The sequence below is a fragment of the Corvus cornix genome, chromosome 3, assembly GCF_000738735.6.
Source record: "Corvus cornix cornix isolate S_Up_H32 chromosome 3, ASM73873v5, whole genome shotgun sequence".
In the NCBI taxonomy this organism is placed as follows: Eukaryota; Metazoa; Chordata; class Aves; order Passeriformes; family Corvidae; genus Corvus; species Corvus cornix.
Window position 1 is genome coordinate 111,619,052 of NC_047056.1, and position 21,611 is coordinate 111,640,662.

Below are 21,611 nucleotides of genomic sequence, written 5' to 3' on the forward strand. Positions count from 1 at the left end.
ACCTGTGCTCCCCCACGGCAGCTCCAGGCTGTGAAGTTGCTGAACTGAGCAGGACTTTCTGGGAAATACTCTGGGTACACCAGCAACCCGTGCCTGTTTAGGAGAGAAAGCCATGGAAACTATTCCTTTCCAGTGCACGTACTCATGAGCTGATTTTTCTATTCATTATCTTGATATCTAAAATCTTGTATTTGTAACAGTTGTCTGCATGAGACGTTATTTCTTAAAACCAAAGTCAAAGCTGCTGGACTGTTTTAGGCCTCTAATAATGACTTCAAATTTCTCTTCAAGTATTTTCAGTGTTAGACCTATCAGGGCTACAAAGGAGTATGCAGTGCAACTGAGAGGTTCTCTCTACAAAATATCTTCCCATGGTCATGAGTTTTCAGCCAGCATCACCTTCAGATAAGCCTGACATGAATTTGGACAGATAAGGCTTTTCTTTATCTTGGATTCAGCCATCTTGGAGTACAGCCCAAATGTATGAAGTCCTGAATGTAGCACTTGGTTTGACCTTCTCAGAGATTTCAAAACCAGATTAATATCCAGATTAACTCAAAATTCGTGTCACTCTATCCACTGATTTTCAGTACAATGTCATTTTTTAATACACTTTCTGGTTTAGGGAAGTATTGTCTAATGCTCTTGTCAATAGCTGTTCCTCGATACTACAGGAACGATTGTTGCATGAAATGTCACAGAACCACGGAATGGTTTGGGTTGGAAGGGACCTTAGAGATCGTCTCGTTCCATCCCCCTGCCATGGGGAGGGACACCTTCCACACTCATTTTACCCTGCTCCAGACAACTCTGCTTGCAAGAGATGAGGGCCTGAAAGGGTGCAAAACTGGGGAGAAAGGTCCAGAAAAGAGGGACAAGGAGTTTTCTGCCCACCACTGCAATTATATTTGGCACAACCGTTCGCTGAAGGACAATCTCTTTAAACAAACTCCCCCAGTACCTGGTGCAGGAGTGAGCTGTGTTCTCACTGAAGGACAGGAGAGGCACTTTGGATGGTCCCTCGGGGGAGAGATGAAAGAAATAGCCATACCCGGCACCACACACTGTGTTACCCTGTAGAGAGAAATATGGGACTGTGAAAAAAATATTACCACCAATTCCTGGAAATTAAAATCAACTTAAGAAACACACAAATTAAGATCCCAGCTGAAGTCCATTCAAATTCTGGTATACTGACTGGTAGAGACTGGTACGTCATTTCTGTGGCCCCGATCTTGTCCTGTTCTCCCTTTGACCTTGGGTCAGTATTAAAAATGCCTGGTTTTAAACCAGACAAGGCGGATTGGCCAAGCAATAGAGACAAACAGCAGAAAAATGGTGTTGTCACAATTCTTCAAGAAGTAGGCAAGAAAAAAATGCATGGAAAACCTACATCTATAAACTCCTTTCTATGTAAGAAAGAAATGTCAGGAAGGAAAGGTAAATCACAAACTAATCAGTTATTGATTTCCTTCTCAATCTGGATATTTCTCTTATCTCCCAAAGCAAACATGGGATAAGGAAATATTCTCATTGAAAATTTGACTCTTAAAAGTTGAGAGAAAGCAGAGAACAACCTCTTCAGGATATGCCAGTGACTGAACAATTAAACTTTATTACACCTGTGGTAAATTATGTGGTTTGGATTATTTTTAACAGCGTAAGCAAATAACCAGAGGAAGATGTGCCGCAAGTTATTGTCATTTAATAACTCTTAAAGAAATTGCATTATAAATTCTACACTTAAGTTACATTATTTGTGTTGCAAGAGGTAAAAATAAGTGGACGTAAGGTCCAGCTGGCCTTAAAATTAGAAGTTTGGTACTTACAGAATCTGCAGCAAGTGGGTTATATGAGTTGTATTCAGCATGTTTTGAACTTTTCTACTCTGGGACAAAAAACCTGCTCTTGCCAGCTTAATTTGGAGAGCAGCCAAGCCTAGCTGGGTTTGGGTGGTGTCCATATAGCAATGTCTTCATGGGTGCACCCGTGCATGATCCCTCTCACCTGCCTTAGGTGTGTGAAAATTTGAAGTCCAGGCCAGTAAACTTAGGCTCTGTTTCTAGGCAAAAAAAATCAGACATAGGAATGTGCAGAAGGCAATGCTTTTGGTCTGTCCTTAGACAAAATTAATTGCTCTCTGGAGGTATGTGGCTCTCTAAGGGGGGTCTAAGATGACCTTTCTTGCAGCTCTAAGGAGGGCTTGTTCTCTAAGATTGGGTCTGACACCACCACTCCCATTCATAGGTCACCGGACAGTGTTAAAATACTAATGACTTTTTGGTCCCTGATGGTCCAAATCAAAGCTGAGCCTGGTGACCTCGAGGTGAAACCCTCCATATACCAATTACTTTCTTCTGACCCATCCAAGTGTGCTCCCTGCAGTCCTGATCTCTGACATCTGTCAAGGAATAAAGTACTGAGACCCAAAGCTCTGCTTTCTCAATCCCCTGGTAAAACTGCTGCTTTTTCTGGAAGTGCAGCCACAGACCCTTTTTCTTTAACAAAACACTTCTGCAGTCCAGTCACATCATTTCCAGGATATTTTACTTGAGACTCCAATCATGCATTCTACAGATGATTCATAAGAAAAAAAACCCTGCATATTTATCCAGCCAGCTCGTGGCTGGAGGGCAGGGGTTTTAGGCAAGCAGGGAATTTTGTGTGGAAATCAATTCTTTGTGGAAGTCAGTATATTACGAATGTCCATGCAACCAAAATTCCAGAGAGAAATTACCTCCCTGAGCATGCCAAATACCTGGAGGTATGCACTGAAAGTCAGTAAAATCAAGTGGCTGACGGTTTAAGTGTCTCTTAACTGTACAATTCTGCTGGTGTAAATATTTCATGAATTTCTTTTAGATAGCTGGGACTCAAACTGTTGACCTTAAAGACGACATTAAAGCTTTGGACAGTGTTCACAGCACCTCTCCCACAGTTTCAGAGCTGGGCAGGATGTAGGTAGCACCCACAATGTACCTGCTTCAGTGTGGGCCCAGCTTGCAGGAAAGGGTTTGGGAAAGATCTCAGCAGGGATAAAACGGTGGGAAAACGGTGCCAAACAGATGCAGCCTCACCTCTTTGGTGCTGTGGAGAATGGCTGGATGTGGTGACACTGGGAAACAAATGCATTTACCAACAGTGTGGCAATCAGTCACTCCTCTGACACGGAGACACCGGCTGAGCTCCACCCTGTTCATTCATCTGAGCTGTTTCCCAGTCCTCAACACCAAGGCAAGAAAGGAAAGGGAGGTTCTTGCTGGATTTCTTAACCCCAGTCCATATGTTGCTATGCATGAGCACCGCATGCTGGCTCTGGGATTTCAGAGCATTCAATATTTATGGATTGGAACAACAAAAAGACCAAAACTCACTAGGCCCAAGAGAGCCAAGAGAAAAAGGGAGAAACCTACTTTTTAAATTATTTTTCCTGCACACAAAAAGAAAACCAAGGACATAGGGTGGATGTTTCACTGAGGAAAAAGCCAATATCACAGAGGAGCATCTTCAGTTCTTTGTGCTGATAGCATCTAAAAGGCAAGAAACCAGCCTGCAAGTGAACTTCTCTATGACTCTAAAAAGTGATAACCTGGGCTTACACACTGTTAAAAAAAAATTATACTAACCTTGTAATAATCAGTTTGCACTCATACTGTCCAAGTATAAAATTTCATCTAACAGCCTGATTCACCAGTGCACTTAAGAACTTAAGTCAAATGGAAACCAGTGGGAATTGGGTCTCCAAAACTCTTTGTAGGCTCCGGTTTGAGTGACTGCTCTGTCCCAATTTCCACCGTTTAGGAATGCACTGAATTTCAAGGAAATTTAAGCTCTTCAGCCACCGATGCAAATTTAGGCTCCCAAGTAAATTGAGTAGTTATGAAAATATTACTGCAGGTCTCACTGTGGAAAGGCTTAACCCATGTTGCACAGAAGATGTTACACAGTGTGGACCTAGAGCTCTTTGGCTGTCTCAGCTGCATCCATTGCCACAAAGATTGTAGCCACTAAGTTTAAAACCAATAACTGAATGACAGAAATCTGAAAATAAACAAAAAGCCCACAAAACCAATAAACACAAAGACTGACAAACACCAATTAAATTCTAAACTAGGAAAATTTCTATTGCATGTCCTGGCCTGGGAACCAGGCAGGTGGAAGATGAGTCTTTCCCATCACATTCCTCAAACTTCCCCAATAAACTGGGATTATAAATACCTAAAAAGGTTAAATCATTTGATCAGATAAAAGATGCTGAAACTCAGTAACATCACAATGCTGGTGCTGGACCAGCACCATGGAAATTTAGTGATTGTTATTGCACTAAGAAAAAGTCCGCAGCTGTTTTGCTCGGGAGAAGTGTGACTTTTTCTCTTAATATCCCTGTGCTTTGCTGTCTTCCTGAGCACTGCTTGGTCCTGTTGTTCAGTAAGTGTAGTTAACACCAACCTTAAGCTGGGCAATTTCTTCGTGTTTTCCTTTTGCTACTACAACACCTCAAATATTCCACTCCTGAAGATGGTGAGAGTTATCAGCAACCCTTTGAGGCCCATCTGCTACCCTGCCTGGAACAGCACATCTCTGGAGAGCAGAACGGACCCCCTGATATTGGGGTACACAGCCACAGATGCAGCTTTGTATCTGTAGACTCATGTGAACGAAGAGGGATAAGTAAATGTGCTGAGAACCCAGCACAGCCAGTTTCCAGGAACCTGTGGAGGTAATTGCAGCAAACCTTTTCAAAAGCTGAGCCACTGGCGATGGAGTGAACAGCCCCAGGGTAAGTCAGTGCATGACAGTACAAAACTCTGTGTTTAGTGGAGCTGGAATTCTCATGCTCCTGCTAGTTTTTATATTTTTAAACTATATTTGATGCCCTTAGAAATGATAAATATGCCCTTGAGGGAATTGCAGAAAAGTTCTCTCCTCCTTCCTCACTTCTACTCTCTTCATAATAACATAGGAAATGCGTTGGTCTCTTTTTCACCTTCAAATTTAGGTGCAAATCTTTCCTCATGGAGCAGAAGCCCTGGGGGTGATTAGGTCTTCACAAACAGTAATTGGTTTGGTTACTGGGGGTTAACAGTAGAACAGGTTAGGATTATTTTTTTAATGAAAATATGCATTTTTCACTACTGAAAGTGTGGTAAGAAAGGTCAGTTTCAATGTAATTCCTTAAAAAAGTTGGGAAGGAAAAATGGTTTGAAGTTGATGAAAATCATATTTTTTTCCAAGAAACACATAAAAGTGGCTCTTTATTCTGAAATGTAAGATCAAAAAAGAGTATGAACTAAGAGAAAGCATCAGAGAATTAGTGAATAAAAGTATTTTTTCTGAGCTCAGCTTTTTGATGAGAGGCTTTTAAGCTGTTAGCTCTTTAAAAACCTGGTGGTTTATTACCACTTAGAATAGAGAAGCTTCATTTCTTTTAAAATCAATGTCATTTTCATCGCACAGGGAACACATTCTCTCTCTTACCCTGGAATGCAAATTTTCAACTGTATGTTCAATGAGATTTTAAGTCCAGACAGGGGTGTAATTTATGTTGCTGAATTTTGGTGGTTTTGTAGTTAGTCCATTAAAATTGAGGGGTGTTTTAATAATGGCAGAAATTCTACAGGAGCTGAGATGAAACTTTTTCCAAGTTTTCTGAATCCGTAAGTATCATAAAATAAAACAACATTTTAAAGTATCTCAGGATGAATTATCTCACTGTAATATTCCATTCCACTCAAACACAGCAAAATTCTCAGTAATAAATTTACCCAGGAACATAATTTATTTTGTAATATGCACTTGTTTCAATATCCCATCACAAGCACAGGTTCTGACAGCTCAGCCAAGAAACAAATTTCGTGTATGTGCTCTCCCAGATAAATGAAGCTCTGTGTCTTTCTGATATCTTTGATTAGAAAGGAAATGTTATGTCTTACACCAGAACTTCTTACCCTGATGTGGCTGGCAGGAGCCCTGATGTAGATCCCTGCTGGTGACAGTGTCTCAATGTTGGATAAACCATCAGTTCCAGAAAGGCCAATCACTAGATTGTTACTGACTCTGTTCTCCTCTTCCAGTCCCTCACCTTTAAAAGAAAAAAAATAATAAGAAAAAAAAGAGATAAAAACATAAAAAATAAAGAGGAAGAAAAAGAAAAATAAACACAAATGTACGTATATATAGCTGGAAACCCTCTCTTATCATGATTTTCATTTCAAAGTACTCAAGTCCAGGCGTTATATTCACATATATTTCCCTGTACCAGGTATTATATGTGACTACACCAAAAGTCATATGTTCTGCACTGCAAGTTTTTGGTGAAAATAAATAAAATGTGTATTTTAAAGCAGATTTACAGTTGGGAAAAGAGATTCAGAATGGTTCAGAGCGGGAAAGTAGCTCACCTATGCGCATACAGGCATGCTCCTGGCAGTACTAGAATTCAAAGTCTTCTTTATCTCCTGTCTCCACTGACTGCCCTGCTTACATGTAAGAAAATTTCTAAACAGGCTGAAAAACACCTGGTGCAACTCTACACAAAATGGGGGGTTGTCCCCCTAAGCAATGGAGTAGGAGAAGAGAAAGGGAAAAATCAATCAACCCATTGATCAGACAACTCAGACTCGTGGGGTGACCCAGATCTAGTTACAGTATAGAAGAAAGAAGAAGAAAACAAAAGAAATGCCTTTTAAACTACATCATAAAGAAATGGGCCGCCCAACGGCAAAGAATGGACAGTGCCATACAAGCCAAGTCCATATAAAGACACATTGAGAGCATAAGGGGAAATGGCCTCAAGTTGCACCAGGGGAGGTTTAGGTTGGATATTAGGAAAGATTTCTTCACCTAAAAGGCAGTCAGGCATTGGAAAAAACAGCCCAGGAAAGTGGTGGAGTCACCATTCCTGGAAGTGTTCAGACATGAGATGTGGCACTTGGGGACATGGTTTAGTGGTGGGCTTGGCAGGGCTAGTCTAATGGTTGAACTCAATGACCTTGAAGATCTCTTTGAACCTTCATGACTCTGTGATTCTATGACCAGCACCGCTGCTCTTTTGGAAGCAGAATTCAAAGTGGAATCTTGTGTGGAATCTATGCATAGGCCATTCTTGCTGGCCTACATCAGGAACAAATTACCTCCATTTAGTTTTTTGTACCCAACAGAAGTTTTTATCTTCAACAACATCTGCTCAAGTTCTATTCATAATACAGATCACTTCCAAAATCATTCCTACCCCAAATATAAGCCACTTCACAAGAAAATCTGTGCTCTTTGGTTTTGGGAATAGCAATAAATACTTTTAGCTTTCCTTCAGTCTTTTGAGCCTTTCTCAATTTTTGGAACAAGATCCATTTAGGAAAATATTTCCTTTCCAGGCTCCATGTGTTACAAACAGTGCAACTACCAGAGCATGAACAGGATCCTAAAAAGTCCTTTTGACAGCCATACAGGTTTTTGAGGTTTTTCCTTCCAATCTTAGACCTGGTGTGTCAATAATTTTAAGTCCAGAGTGACTTTTTGTGGCAATCTTGCAAACCCTCTGAAAATGAAGATTTTAGGTGAAATCACTGATCCAGTCCAATTCTGGAGCTGCAAAGAGCCAGCTATAATAAATATTCCTTCACAGGCAAAAAAGCTATATATAAATTAATCCATTAGACCCTCTGGAGCTGCTGACAGTGAAGCCATCAAATGCATCTTGAGGTGTATTCAGGCTGAAACTTCAGCTCAGCTCAGAGTCCTTTAACTCAGACACAGATTCCAACATGAGTGAGCCAAGGGATGCCAGCAGTTTGGAGGTCCTGCTCTGCTTCCCCATGGCTGCAAGGGTTCTTCGCTACATCACCCTGGGCAAGTCTTTGCATCTCTCTGAGCCAGCTCTCTTCATCTGCAAGATGTGCATAACCACGCTGGGTTTATAATCTCTCCCGTTTAAATCATGATGTATCACTCCTCATTATGTTTATATAGAGCAACCAGCACAGGGATTTGCTGTGTGTGAGGGACTGCAGGATCAGAAATGAAAGCTTTCTTTTTTTCCCCTCTGTTTATCTCATAATTGGTCATTTTTATCCCATCTCTTATTGAAAACAAAAATCGAGCTCTATCTTTAGGTATTCAGGCAACATGAGATCCCAGCAGAAGATGCTGCAAGTCAGTCTCCTGATGGTTAGTTAGGAGAAATATTTTGTTAACATTTTTGTTGCTCCGAGCTCCGATTTATTTAAGTGCTAAATCCTCTGGTTAACTTTTAACATATCCTTTAATTCCATTATCTTTGACATCAAATGACTGAAGTTAAAGGTAATAGGCTCTTAAATGCTTCACTGAGCTGGGGTCTTAAATATTGCATAATGGCACTTTTCCAAAGACAGATGAATCAATCCCCTAAAAAAAAAATCTACTTTTTGTCCACTGAAAAACAAGGGATCCATATCAAGTGAAGACTAACCTGAAGAAAGAAAACTGGTCAAATGGAAGTAGCTGCTAGGAGTTGTGTGTGGAATTATGGGAGCTTTATTCCAAATTCACTGGCACCAAAAATTGAAGAAGATGTGATTAAAGTTCTCAGAGTGCAGTTAAGGATCTGCCATTCTTTCCTCCAAAGGCATTTCCATGCAAATGGGAACCAGCATAAGTTGCTGTTGTATTTAGTGTAGATGTTTGCCTGCTTCACTTACCCAGGAGAAGCCCATGGCCTGAAATGTTGTAGAAAACATTGTTGTCCACACTGAGGTTGGAGATCCTGGTCAGACGAAGGCCTTGGCCAAAGGAGTCCAAAACACAACATCCACGGATGTAAGAGTCTGGAAAGAAATGGATGCTGTGAGCAAAAATCGCTCTGCAGATTGAGGGAAGGTATTTTATACCCCTCCTCTAGACAGGCATGGTGACCTTCCCATCATCCAGACCCTGGCTAGTGCTGCCTTCTGCCACCAGGAAGCCTTGACCCTCACTCAGTGATGAAGATGGCACAGGAAATAGTTGTCCCTGTCCATGACAGATTTGGAATCAGATGGTTTTTCAGGTTTCTTCCAAACCAAACTGGGCCATTCTATGATTCTGTGAGAGGTGCAAGTGTAGCTTAGCAGGGGGGAAAATCCATCCAACACCTTTAAAACATTCTTTGAGCCCACCTAACTTGCTCCTACTGATGCCTTTTCCTGGTCTTAAAATCAAGAGTCAAACACAGTTAGAAGGGAAAAAGGGATTTTACCTTGGTATTTATTTTAAAGATCCTTAGGTGCACTACGTTCAGGTCAAATGCACCTCCATGCACACCACAATGCACACCCCCAAAAGATCTGGTATAGCATTATAGGTCTTATTAGCATATCTATCAAAAATTCCCCAATGAGAGGCTCAAGTGAGCCCACCTCCCCAAGGAGCCTTCCCCTGGATGGTTCTATCTCAGTTTACAGAATGTGTTCTGGAGAGGACCTTGGGGTCTGGGCACACTGATCCCTAACTACGAAGCCTCTAAGATGTTGAGTGTCCTAGCTTGACAAACAAGTCCAAGAATGTAGGCAGAAAGCACTAAGAGTACAGAAGTTGTACAGAAGTATAAAAGGGGTATAAAAGAAAAGGCAAAAAATTATCATGGCATCACTACCACCACCGGTCTTCAGAGCCTTCACTGCCACATCCACAGAGATGAATTTGGCACTTAACAGTGACAAAGTCTAAAGAACTTAATATGTTCCTTAACCTCTGGGCAATTAAATTAAATGTTGGCTCTTGCAACCAGGCAGCTCTGAGTCACTTTATTTTTACACATTTAACAATCTAACTTGTCAACTGACCCAAGAGTCAAGCAGGTTTTGAGGGCGTTTGCCCCAGCTTTGGGCAGGAGATGGTGGATACCCCTGGTGCAGCCAACTCACCTGCCATCCAGGTGTTGCCAGTAACCGTCAGAGCACTGCAGTGATGCCGGAACGCTTGGCCCACGTGGCGAAATTGGACCCCCTCCAGCTGGAGCTGACACGCTTCTCCCTGGAAGGCCTCCACAACCACAATGGCTCCCAGGTCCCGGGAGCCGAGCTGCCTCTCACTTCTCTTGTACAGACGCCTGGAGTGACCTAGGACACAATCCAGTGGGAGCTGTGAGTGGCATTTATCCATGGGGACCATGGGATGTGCAGAGGGAAGTCCTCCCCACTGACCCAGTGAGACTCCACCTCCAGCAGGGATCTGAAACATGGGCCCAAAGACAGCACAGGCAAATATTTTTGATGCTCCCTTGAAATACTGTCATGGTTCTTTCTCTAAAAGTCTGGACATTTTGGAGGGAAATATATCAAAACAAGCAGGAAGCTGTAGTTTTATGTCTTGGACCATTCCTTGGAGTTAATTTTAGATAGTTGTATGCATGAGGAAGAGAGATTCAACATTGATTTACCTTAGGTGAGGTTCTTGAAGCATGGATGTATAGAACTAAACTGAAATGAGGCATTTTGGGTTTTTTATAAACTCTGCTCTCCTCACTTTCCCTGAAGATGGATGGGGAACTGTTGCTACCCACAGTTTCAAGACAAGAATAGAGATTAGGGAGAAATTCTTCCTTGTGAGGGTGGTGAGGACCTGGCACAGGCCACCCAGAGAAGCTGTGGCTGCCCCATCCCTGTGTCCAAGGCCAGGTTGGATGGGGCTTGGAGCAACCTGGGATAGTGGAAGGTGTCCCTGCCCATGGCAGGGGGTGGAATGAGATGAGATTTAGGGTCCCTTCCAGCCCAACAATTCTTGGATTCCATGATATCCAAGAAAAGTAAATCATAGGGCTGGGTAAAATTCCTGAAAGACGCCCTTCCAATGGGGCTGTGATATTTCGGTATGAGGAGATTCAGGCTCCGAATGTGTTACTTAGACTTATTCAGTGGAGGAGCAGAGGGGATCTCAAATTCCAGCACTGCCTGCTGATGCCCAGTAATGCTCATTTTTCTTTTAAAGAAGGTCAATTAACCACAAAAACACTGCTCACTCCTCTTCTGGTGACTCCTCTTCGAAATCCTCCTATCCTTTAACTCAAATAAAAACCTCAAACTGTTAGCACATTTCAGAGCCTATATTTATGAGTTCCACACAAAATGGACCATAAATCCATGAGTAATATAAGCAGTTGGCTGCTGGATATCAAATGAAGTCTTGTGTCACAGTCTGAAAGCCCAAGGCATTTTTTTTTAAAGGAAACCTTACACCTGGGTTGACAGATAACCTAACTCTCCTCACATTATAATCACTGTGTCTGATTCTGCTTCCTGAATAGATGGTGTAAATCAGGAATCCACCTGTCAAACTCCATGGCATTTCATACAGCTAAAACTAAAGGAGAGGTGAGATATTTAACATTTTTTCACCAGTGATACTTTATGCATCACCTGTTATTTTTTCCTTGGGATCCCTAAACACTAAACAACATCTCAGTATTTTACGCTAAAGCGTACAAACAGTATTGGGCTGTTTTGTTTTTCCTTCTTCTTAAAGTGACTAAATAGTAAACACAATTAAAAATTTAATATATTATGTACACTGAAACATGTTTTCAGAAGATACTTTCTCTTCTACACCCTTAGGCTCAGGCAAAACGAAAGGGTCTTTCCCAAGATGGCTTGAAACAACAATGTGAAAATAATACATCCGAGATATTACAATGAAGCGCAGTTCAACTCCCAAGACTTCACACTTCAATGTCAAACAATGTTTGGAGAGACAAAATCTCCTTCCTGGCATTGGAATGTCTCAAAGTTATCCTAGGAAGAAAGAGTTCTTATACACAGTGATGCTGCCACAATGGGACTTTAACGGAGCAGTTTTCCTCCTCAGTACATTTCTGTGAGAAAAGACCACCTCACCTGCATTTACACACTGACTGAGGTGGGACATCCTCTCCAGTGTGACATTTCCTTGAACAACAACCCTTCTGCTGATCAGTGCTACCACAGGACTCAAAGGCAGACCTTGGCCATTGTCCCATCCCTCTCCAATGCTGTGGGGATACCTAACAGAAGACAAAAAATAAAGACTCAAAAGCATCTGCACCTGCCAGATGGAGAGAATTAGGTTTATGATTTCTTGTTATTTTTGCTTATGACCATAAACTCCCAAATTCAGAGCAGGTTTCAGTCCTTTTCTCACTAGGGACAGTGGCACATCCAGCGCTAGATAGGCTTCGCCTTGTCTGATGTTTGCTTTCATTTTTTGTCTTACAAGCACTCAAACCTTTCTTAGATTATGTATATAATATAATATATTGTATTATTAGGAAAAGGCTTTTCATCCAGAGGGTGGTGTGGCACTGGAACAGGTCCCCCAGGGAAGTGGTTACAGCCCCAAGGCTGCCAGAGCTCAAAATGCATTTGGACAACACTTTTAGGCACATGGTGAAGATTTTGGGATTGCCCTGTGCAGGGCCAAGAACTGGATTCGATAATTCTTGTGAGTCCCTTCCAATTTAGGATGCTCTATGATGATATGATATTTACAACAAGATATTTCAGCCTTTGAATTCTCTTCCCAAAACATGTTTGGGTGAAAACCATCAGGACTTTTTTCCTCAAGCCCAAATCATTCCTGAAAATAATACCGTTAATCTTCCTGGGCATTGGAGTTGGGTTGCCTCCAGATAAATAATGTGTTTCAACACTGGAGCTGATAAGAAATAGAGTTTTCAGTTTGTCCAAGATCTCCATGCACAGGAGATGAAGAGAGAATAAGGCAGTGAAATTAACACTCACTGGAAGTATGGAAGCAGACGTCCATAGTGGAAAAATTCACTTTGAGTGTCTTACTTAGGAAAATCAGTCAAGAAGAGAGGATTTTTTTCTACACAAGTCAGACATTTCTTGTGAAAAAAAATGCACTTTCTCAAGAAATTAACTATGTAGGAAATTTCTTTGCCATTCTTATACTGATGCCACTGCACTTTACTGGCCATCAATGTTTTCTGCTTCAAAGGTTTTCAGAGTTCAAGGGCATGATACAGAATTTAAACATAGAATTTAAACATCCAGGATTGAATGTCCACTACCTTTAGGGGGAGTGAGGGACTGAAATATCACTGGCCACCTTTGTTAAAGGGATTTACATAGTTATTATGTCCCACAGGGAATGGCAAATCCTGACTTTGATCAAATTTTCTCCTTGTTTAGCTCTCTGCTATAAAAATCCCCGTGACTCTTGAAAGGATACCTGAGCGGTGTTCTAAGGTGCAGCTCCGTGTTGTTCACGGACTGGATAACAGCCAGTTCTTCCCACTGCTGTGCATCTCCAAGGCCTGAACTTCCCACAAGGATTTCATCACCAGGCTGCCAATCAACAGGTTCCTGGAGCACTAATTGTGTGTCACTAGCATTAGCTGATGATTTCAGGTGTGTGAAAACTACTTTGGGCATCCAGCCTGAAAAGAACAAGGGAAAAAAAGTTAAAAAGCATGTCAGTAAACTTAAAAAACAAACAAACAAACAAACAAACAGGAGCAGAATGCTCCTGGTTCAAGGCCAGGTTGGATGGGGCTTGGAGCAGCTTCGTCTAATGGAAGGTGTCTCTTCCCATGGCAGGGGGGTGGTATGATGTGGTCTTTAAGGTTCATTCCAACCAAAACCATTCAACAATTCAATGATTCTATGACAGCTGTGTATAACGAGCCCCAGCAATGAAAAACCTTGCCCTATAACTCTCCTTTCTTCACTTAATGAAGTTTGCTTTAACTTCCGACATTTCTTTTTTCCCTAGCAGGCATCGGAACAGATTGGTCCAGTCAGGCCCAGCACACTGAGCACCATCAGGGGAGAGTGTGTGCCTCACACACCCACCTTTAGAATACTTTTCCTTCCCTCCCTTGCAGTAGATCAACATTTACCTTTAGCCCACAGCAAGTTCCTGTCCTCCCTGGTTGTACTGCAGGAAAGTAATAACAGCAGAAATCACTGAGTGTAGAGGTTGCATCCAATAAATCATTTTCAAATTATTTTAAGCAAGCTTCTCTGTCCATATGCTGTTTCACTTTCTTGTTCCTTATACCCCAGCATCCTCCTTACCTATACACACCATTGTCCCAACTATTTCCTTAATGAAGATGGAAATAAGAAGTAGCACCTCCAAGACAATAAATTCACAACAGAATCAGAGAAGGAAAACTCAAATCTTTATACTCTTTTACCTTGGAAAAAAGAGCATACATATATATTGAGGTATATGTGAGTACCAGCTGTGTGTCAATGATGGGCATCTAAACCTGATACTTCTGGGTTGTTACATTTTCTTAAACTTCAAATTTCTCAACTTCCAGCTAAGAGAATCTCTCAGACATCCTTCACTTAAGGTGTTTCAGTTCATATTACAACCTGTTTTAGAATGCGTCAAACAGATCTCCTGCTCTTCAGCTCAGCCCTGTGAGGCACATCTGGCAGGTCTGGGCTCCTCAGGACAAGAGAGACATGGAGCTCCTGGAGCACATCCAGCACAGGGTGACAAAGTTGATGAAGGGCCTGGAGCATCTCCCTGCCCAGGGAAGGCTGAGGGAGCTGGGGCTGCTCCACCGCAGAGGAGATGCTGAGAGGGACCCTCAGCCCTGGGTGTCCCTGTGTGCAGGGAGGGCTCAGAGCAGGGCCCGGGCTCTGCTCCGGGGCCCAGCAATGGCACCAGAGGAACGGGCAGGGACTGATCCCAGGAAGTTCCACTGGACATGAGGAAGAACTTTCCTGTGCAGCGACCGAGCACTGAACAGATTGTCCAGAGAGGGTGGGGAGTCTCCCTCATGGGGGATATTCCAGACCTGTCTGGACACAGCCCTGTGCCCTGTGCTCTGGTATGACCCTGCTGGAGCAGGGAGTTGGACCAGGTGAACCCACTGCGGTCCTTTCCAATCTGACCCATCCTGGGATTTTGTGAAACCAAAGCAGAAGCTGAAATGCAGTAGGACACATAGGACACCGTCAGTGCCAAAGGAACCAGACTGGAATGACTCTGCAGTAGCTCCCAAAACACATTGACCCTTCAGCGTCTACATCATTCACCCTACAGTTCTGCTTCTATAGGGCCACACTCTTTTCTAATGCAGACATAGCCAAAATCCACCTTCCACCACTCATGGGCACAGACATCAAAGACCACATCCTCAACACAGCTCAAAAAACCCCTCTTGATATCAGCCCACGTGCATTCTTTTACCAGCAGCACTCTCTTCACCTTTATTCCTTTACCTTTTTCCACTGAGTGATTCTCGTGAATTTTTAGGACTGGCATAAAAGCCAATGACTGGCAGCAGCCATCTGCATGTGGAGCACTGCACAATTTCTCTCCAGCTCTGGACATTTTGTTTATGGTGTTGATTTGTGTGCTTGTGTTAATGTGTGTTCTCGTGCATCTGTGTCCAGACACACAGCTGACCCCTGTGGAGTGCATCTGTCACATGCACATTACAGCAGCACTGCTGGGCAACAACTCTTGTCACTGAGAAGTGGGAAACACCATTCTGCATTCAAAACATGTTCCAATGGAAAAGGCTTTTTTCAGGCTTTTTTCTACTTTTGAGCTCTGACTCAAAAATTTTTAAGGAAAATGTTCTCAATTTGGGGTTTTTTTTCTTCTAAGAGAGTATTCAAGGCATCCAAACATTTCCCCATTTCCTTTATTTCCTTTTTCCTGTTTTCTCTTCTTACGGTGCTCATCTCCCTGTCCCCCATTCAACAGTTTGTTTTACCTTTTTTCTCATGTTTTAGGTGGGGTTTTTCCTGATGATTTAGGGGGGTTGGGATATTTCTCTGCACATTCAAAATCTACTCCCAGTTTCCAATAGTTCAGTATATTTTTGTTAGGGAAAACCAAAAAAAAAAAAAAAAAAAAAAAAAGAAGTTTAGTAGATTCCGCTTTCATAGAATCATAAAATCATGAGGGTTAAAAAAGACCTCTAAGACCATCAAGTCCAACCATTAACTCAGCACTTCCAGATCTACCACCAAACCATGTCCTTAAGCACCACACTTACCCATTTCCTTGTTTCCCATTTATATTCCCACATACAACACCTCCAGGTCAGAATCTCCTTTACTTCCAGCAGCATGAGTGACACACAAGATATGGTCAATGATACCTTTCTGGTAATAATAAGAGACCAATAAGAGACCATAACTGAGGCTTCTTTGCCCTAACTATAATATATTCCCCTTGAAAACAAACTCTATTTTGGATAAAATGTGCAAAGTTCATAAAATAACCTTCAGTGCCTGGGTTTGGGCTGTGCAACAGGTAAATAAATTACCTGTTAGAGAGGAAAAGGTTTAAAAGACCAACAGCTGTGGTGTGTTTAAATTATTTCTTCCCTCAAAATGTACAGTGAGCAGAAATATTCCAAAGTGCTGAAAAATAGATGAATCTGTATAACTCCTTAATTATTGAACTCATTTTTAATAATTAACTAAGCATGATTTGGAAAAAAAAAAAGCACATCTTGAGATCTAAAGCAGGAGTGACTTCATGTTAAAGGACAGAGCCGTTAGACTCAAAAAGCTGTTGCAGGAAAAGCGAGAATTGAACACTCTACTAAATGACTTAACAGAACACCCTTAAACATGGAGCAGAGCAGAATGGTGCAGCCTAGAAGTGCAAGGGACTTGAAAATTAATTCCAAAGGAATTAATCACAAATTTTAAGATTGGGAACATCTTGGCACCAGGACCCTGGTTATGCTTCCTGTTGGAAGCATGATGTAAAGTTGCAGTCTTGTATGGACCTGGTAAAATCATTAAGAATGAGACAATTCTGATGTTTACAATGCCACTCTTGAGGAAAAACAGAATAAATTAAATTTCTTATGGCCTCTAACAAAAAGTATTTCATAAATCTATGTCAGATGATATGTCACTTATCTATCTGGTTTCACCCAGTCTTAAGTAGTGATAGGATACCAATAGCTGCTGATAGAACAAGGAGAAATGGCTTTCAACTATGAGAAGATAGACTTAGATTGGATATTAGCAAGAAATTCTCCCCTGTGAGGGTTCGGAGGCCCTGGCACCGGGCACCCAGAGAAGCTGTGGTTGCTCCATCCCTGGATGTGTCCAAGGCCAGGTTGGACAGGGCTTGGAGCAACCTGGGATAGTGGAAGATGTCCCTGCCCATGGCAGAGGGTTGGAATGAAATGAGATTTAAGGTCCCTTCTAACTCAAACCATTCCATGATTCTGAGTAGTTCAACAGGAGATGTGAATTTGACATTTACAGAAATATGTCAGAGTCACATCAAAACTGAGCAAACTCAGCAAGGTGTGTCAGGACAGACCCACCTCTAGGGTCACAGGAAAATCTGTCCACAGAATGCAAAATGTGAATTGTACTGAGTGCTCTAGGTTTAGAAAAATTAGGCCATTATTTACAATCCCTTGATTACAAAATACATAAGGGTTATTTCCTCTCCCAGGTGTACACTGGGTGACCCAAGGGGCACTGACAACTTAAACTGGGTGTTTGATATTCTTTTCTGGTCACCCAGATTTGAAAGCTGAAGCTGCAACAGTTGGAAACACTGAAATAGAGGGGTTTGAAAGGAGTTACTGCAGAGTAAGTGAAGAAGGAGCAGTCAATAACTAACTCATGTAAGCACAAGTTAACTATTGGGAGACAGCAAATGTTAGTTCAGACAGCAGATGTTAATCACAAAACCTAAGAAGCCGAATTCACCCTAATCTTGTCAAGATAGAGGGGACAAGGATCATCTCAGAAACTGCTGAATCATTCCTCAAAGGACTACGAATGCCCAGGGAGAAAGGTGAAAAGTTCACTGAGAGGATGACTACTGGCCTTCATCAGAAAAGACCCCCAAGGAAGAGGAGAGGCCTTCCTCAGCACGACCACCAGGAGACACAGCGCATGCGTGCCCCATATGCTAATGACTTCCGATAAATAATTTGTATAACCACACCTGTCCCAAGGAATGTGATGAATATTCATAATTTAACCCTTAATACTGTGTTGTGGAGAGCACCAGGTGTGTGTGTTTGGAGGAGCGATCCCCACACACCCGGCGCGCTGAATAAAGCAAACACCCACTTCTCTGACTCTGAAGTGTCTCCTGGCCCGGTTGTGGCATGATTCATAAGGAGAGGCTGCTGCAAACTAATTAGGAGACAAGTCCTGTAATCAACGGGGAAAATGGGCTCCTGGGGAGCCTACACAATCTGAATCACCTGGAGGAGTTTCTCTGTCCCACTGCAGGCACAGGAGAGTTGTCTCCTCATTCAGACCAGGGGATTGCCCCAAAGTGACTCAGAAAAGCACCTGAGTGGCCAAGGAGACTTGGAAACTCCAGCTGCCCTCACTTGTGGCTGCCCCTAGAAAGGTAGAAGTTGCCTTGGACCTGAAGGAATGCACTGACCTGTGCTCCCTTGATCACTGATTCCCTCCCTAAGCACAAGTCCAGCTTCTCTGCCAACCTTCAGCACTCCAAGGCAGAAAGGGAGAGAGGGAGAGGCCAAAAAGCAGTGCTATTGATCTCAGCTGAGAAAGGCCACTCCACATCCCACTCCTCATCACAGTGGGAAATTTTACTTCAGATAAAACATCTTAAAGCCTCTATTTGTCAGACCAGTTATGAAGCACTGAAGTGCTTCATAATCTTTTACCCCTTCTCTGCACATTTTTAAAAAATATCACCTCTTGTTCACTACCTTAAAATGTGTTCCAGCTTCCACTAGAAGAGAAACTTGGGTTGACACTTACCACAAAAGGAGGTGCATCATTTGTAATTTATTATTTGCATTAACATAAGGCCCACCATGCTGAAGGGTGTGGAATTTGATGATCTTTATGGTCCCTTCTGATTCAAACCATTCCATGTTTCTGGGTTAGGCACTCCACACATGGAGATAGATAGCTAAGGCCAGACCTAATGGGAATCTCTCCTCTGGATGCAGACAAGTCCCACCACAGCCCTCTGTGGAGCCCATGGTTGGGTTCTTTATTCCATGGAAATATGGCTGAGGCCTCCACAAGATAAAATTATTAATCTCATTGTACACAAGGGAAGGTGTGGAGGAGATGAAAAATGGTTAAATGGCTTGTTTCGGGTAACACAAGAATCTGGGATAAAACTGGGAAGGGAGTTTCCACTGAGCCAGCCCAGTTTCTCAAAAATGAAGCCTCAGCTAGAAACAGTCCAAGAGGTTTGAAAGTCAACACTTAGACTCTTGTCAGCATTTTCAGTTCTTTGTCACTCCTCAGGTGTCAGCCCCAGAGGCAGGATTCCTGCAGCTACAGGAATGCCTTGTACCATCTCACTGAAAAGGGAAACTGAATCAGTTTAAACAGATAAAAGCAGATAATTTGTCCCGGTTCAAGAGGCAGATCAAAACCAAACGAGGAGATCACAGCTCTCTCTCTGAGTCACCTCCAGCTCTCTGCCAGGACACCATGAGGTGTTGATATCTCAGTTAGCTTTTATTACCAATCCCCCACCCTCCAGGGAATAACTTTCCAGACAACAACTCTTCTTTTAACTGAGACTGAGCCATTAAATTCCAGCCTGTCCTCAGTCTTCAACTCTCACAACCTGCACACTTCTGTTCCTGTTGAAAGGAACTTCTGCCTTTCATATATTTCTATTTGGTTACATGAATTCCACCTTAAATCTGTGGGGTCTAAGAGTTTGCAAGATGACAAGTTGCTTTCATGGAAAACAGATGTCCCTGACCTGAAAACAAGACTTTTTGGAGTAATATTATTACCTAACTTGAGACACCTTAAGAACATCCTAACCAAGCCTGACAGCAACCAGTGTGAGCCACATCCAGTCAGGCAGAGCTGGAGAATAGGGTTTACACATGGGAGTGTTGGTACAAACTGGAATCTTGTAATGGGTTTCAAGAGGACTGGTTCCAGTCCCTAAGCCTGCCATAGGTCTGTTGGTCTTTCTCCCAAAAGTTGTTTAAATGTTTTTAAAAAACTTCCTTTTTTTCATGGGGCAGCAGGCTTTGAACCCTTCTCCTCTGACACCCAGGACCCTGCTGCATCTCATTTTTACTCCTATTTACCACAGATTAATTAACCCAGTTATGAACACACAGTTGTTTGTGGTGTTGACAAACTATAAAGCTCTTTTACACCTTCTGACTGTTTATTGTTGCTTTAAAGTTGAGGTAATGAGACCCCTTTATGCCACAAAAGGAATTTACGAGAACTGCAGGGCTCAGACACAAAATCTACTTACTGGGAATGTACAAATTACACTGCAGATAATCTGTCAATCAGTTGTAGCTATACTGTAAATCTTTAGTGTAAATGGGAATAGGAGCTTTCAATTCCCAGGAACAAAGTGAAAAGAAAAAAGCTGTTTTCCTACCCCCACCAGAAAAAAAAAAAAGAACTTTGCAAGAGAAGTTAATAATATAATTCAATGGATTATAATTTTTTTTTTTTTTTTTTTTAGAATATTAAAAACTCTCAACTATGGCAGGGAGTTGAAACTAGAAGACCTTTAAAGTCTCTTCCAGCCCAAACCATTCTGTGACTCTATGATTGTCTCTGGTAGTAAAATACAGCACACTTTCCTTCAGAATTTCAGGTGTCAGACTATTTTAGGAATATAGTTTCCTCTCCATTGTCATAATCCCTTATTATTCCCTTTTCCCAACCCAAATTGCACTTCCTAATCAAACTTAGCTTGGCCATTCTTAAAATTTTCAAATGTCAAAGTGATAACTGGCAATACAGCCATTAGAAACTGGTGCTTCAGGAAAGAGAGGAGTTTTTATAATATATATTTAGATCCAAGACAAGGACTTTTTGCTGCTGTTGCTTCAGTTAATAAAACAAACCATAAAAATAATAATGGATAAAATTCCTTAAATTAAAAGGAATAGAAATTTTTTTCCAGAAAGCCTCCTTAGTCAGGATAGTACACAGATGTGTTACTACAGCTCTCTATGGCCAAATGGATCTCCAAATGACAGACCCTTAATTAAGGACTAGGAAAAAATATTTTATGAACCCAGATTTTATAATTTTTCTTTAAAAAAATGTCACAGCTGCTTCAGCTCTTGCAGTGGCTGGTCCAGTCACTGGCCATAAAGAGTAGGGAATCATAAAAGAAGAATGAAAGCTGCTTTCCTATATTTTCAAATGTGTTAAAAAACATTTGCTTGAACTGTGAGCTGTCAACCCTCTGGATTTCAACATTTCCAGATGGTTTTGCTCTCTGTTAATTCCAGTCCTAGGTATATTCCCTAAGCATTTGCATGTTTTTAGCTTGTTTTGCAATGAGAGGAGTTTGCTAGGGTTTTTTTTTTTACCTGCTACACATCTTAGAAAGACAGGGATGTCTCTGCCTGAAACTGGGAGCTGCCTTTCCACCCCCGTGCAGTCCTGCAGGACTCACTGCTGTGTGTGGGCAGCCCCTGGGGAGATGCAGACAGCTTTCCTGCCACTTCCTGCTACAGCCACTGCACAGAGCTTTTCATTCCCGCCCCGAGGTAAAATAGAAGGTCCTTTCTGATTTATAACTGCTCGTTAACCCTTAGGACACCCAAGAGTTTATCAGCTCTTTGACAAGAAGCTGCAGCAGGAGCACACTGGGTATTTTAGATGTACTCAAATCCGAGCTTAGAATCAGGGTCAGAGAATGGTTTG

At 42.0% G+C, this 21,611-nt stretch overlaps 1 protein-coding gene across 1 annotated transcript in view; it reads right to left on the minus strand.

The window, feature by feature from the left end:
* PKHD1 (PKHD1 ciliary IPT domain containing fibrocystin/polyductin) overlaps window positions 1-21,611 on the minus strand; it is a 237,594-nt gene that overhangs the window by 120,055 nt on the left and 95,928 nt on the right. Inside the window, exons 38-44 of the mRNA XM_039569948.1 lie at window positions 13,183-13,390; window positions 11,847-11,992; window positions 9,882-10,076; window positions 8,679-8,804; window positions 5,949-6,082; window positions 962-1,074; window positions 3-93 (exon numbers count right to left, since the gene is read on the minus strand). Of these exons, the coding sequence (XP_039425882.1) occupies window positions 3-93; window positions 962-1,074; window positions 5,949-6,082; window positions 8,679-8,804; window positions 9,882-10,076; window positions 11,847-11,992; window positions 13,183-13,390 (1,013 nt within the window). The remainder of the gene's footprint in view (window positions 1-2; window positions 94-961; window positions 1,075-5,948; window positions 6,083-8,678; window positions 8,805-9,881; window positions 10,077-11,846; window positions 11,993-13,182; window positions 13,391-21,611) is intronic.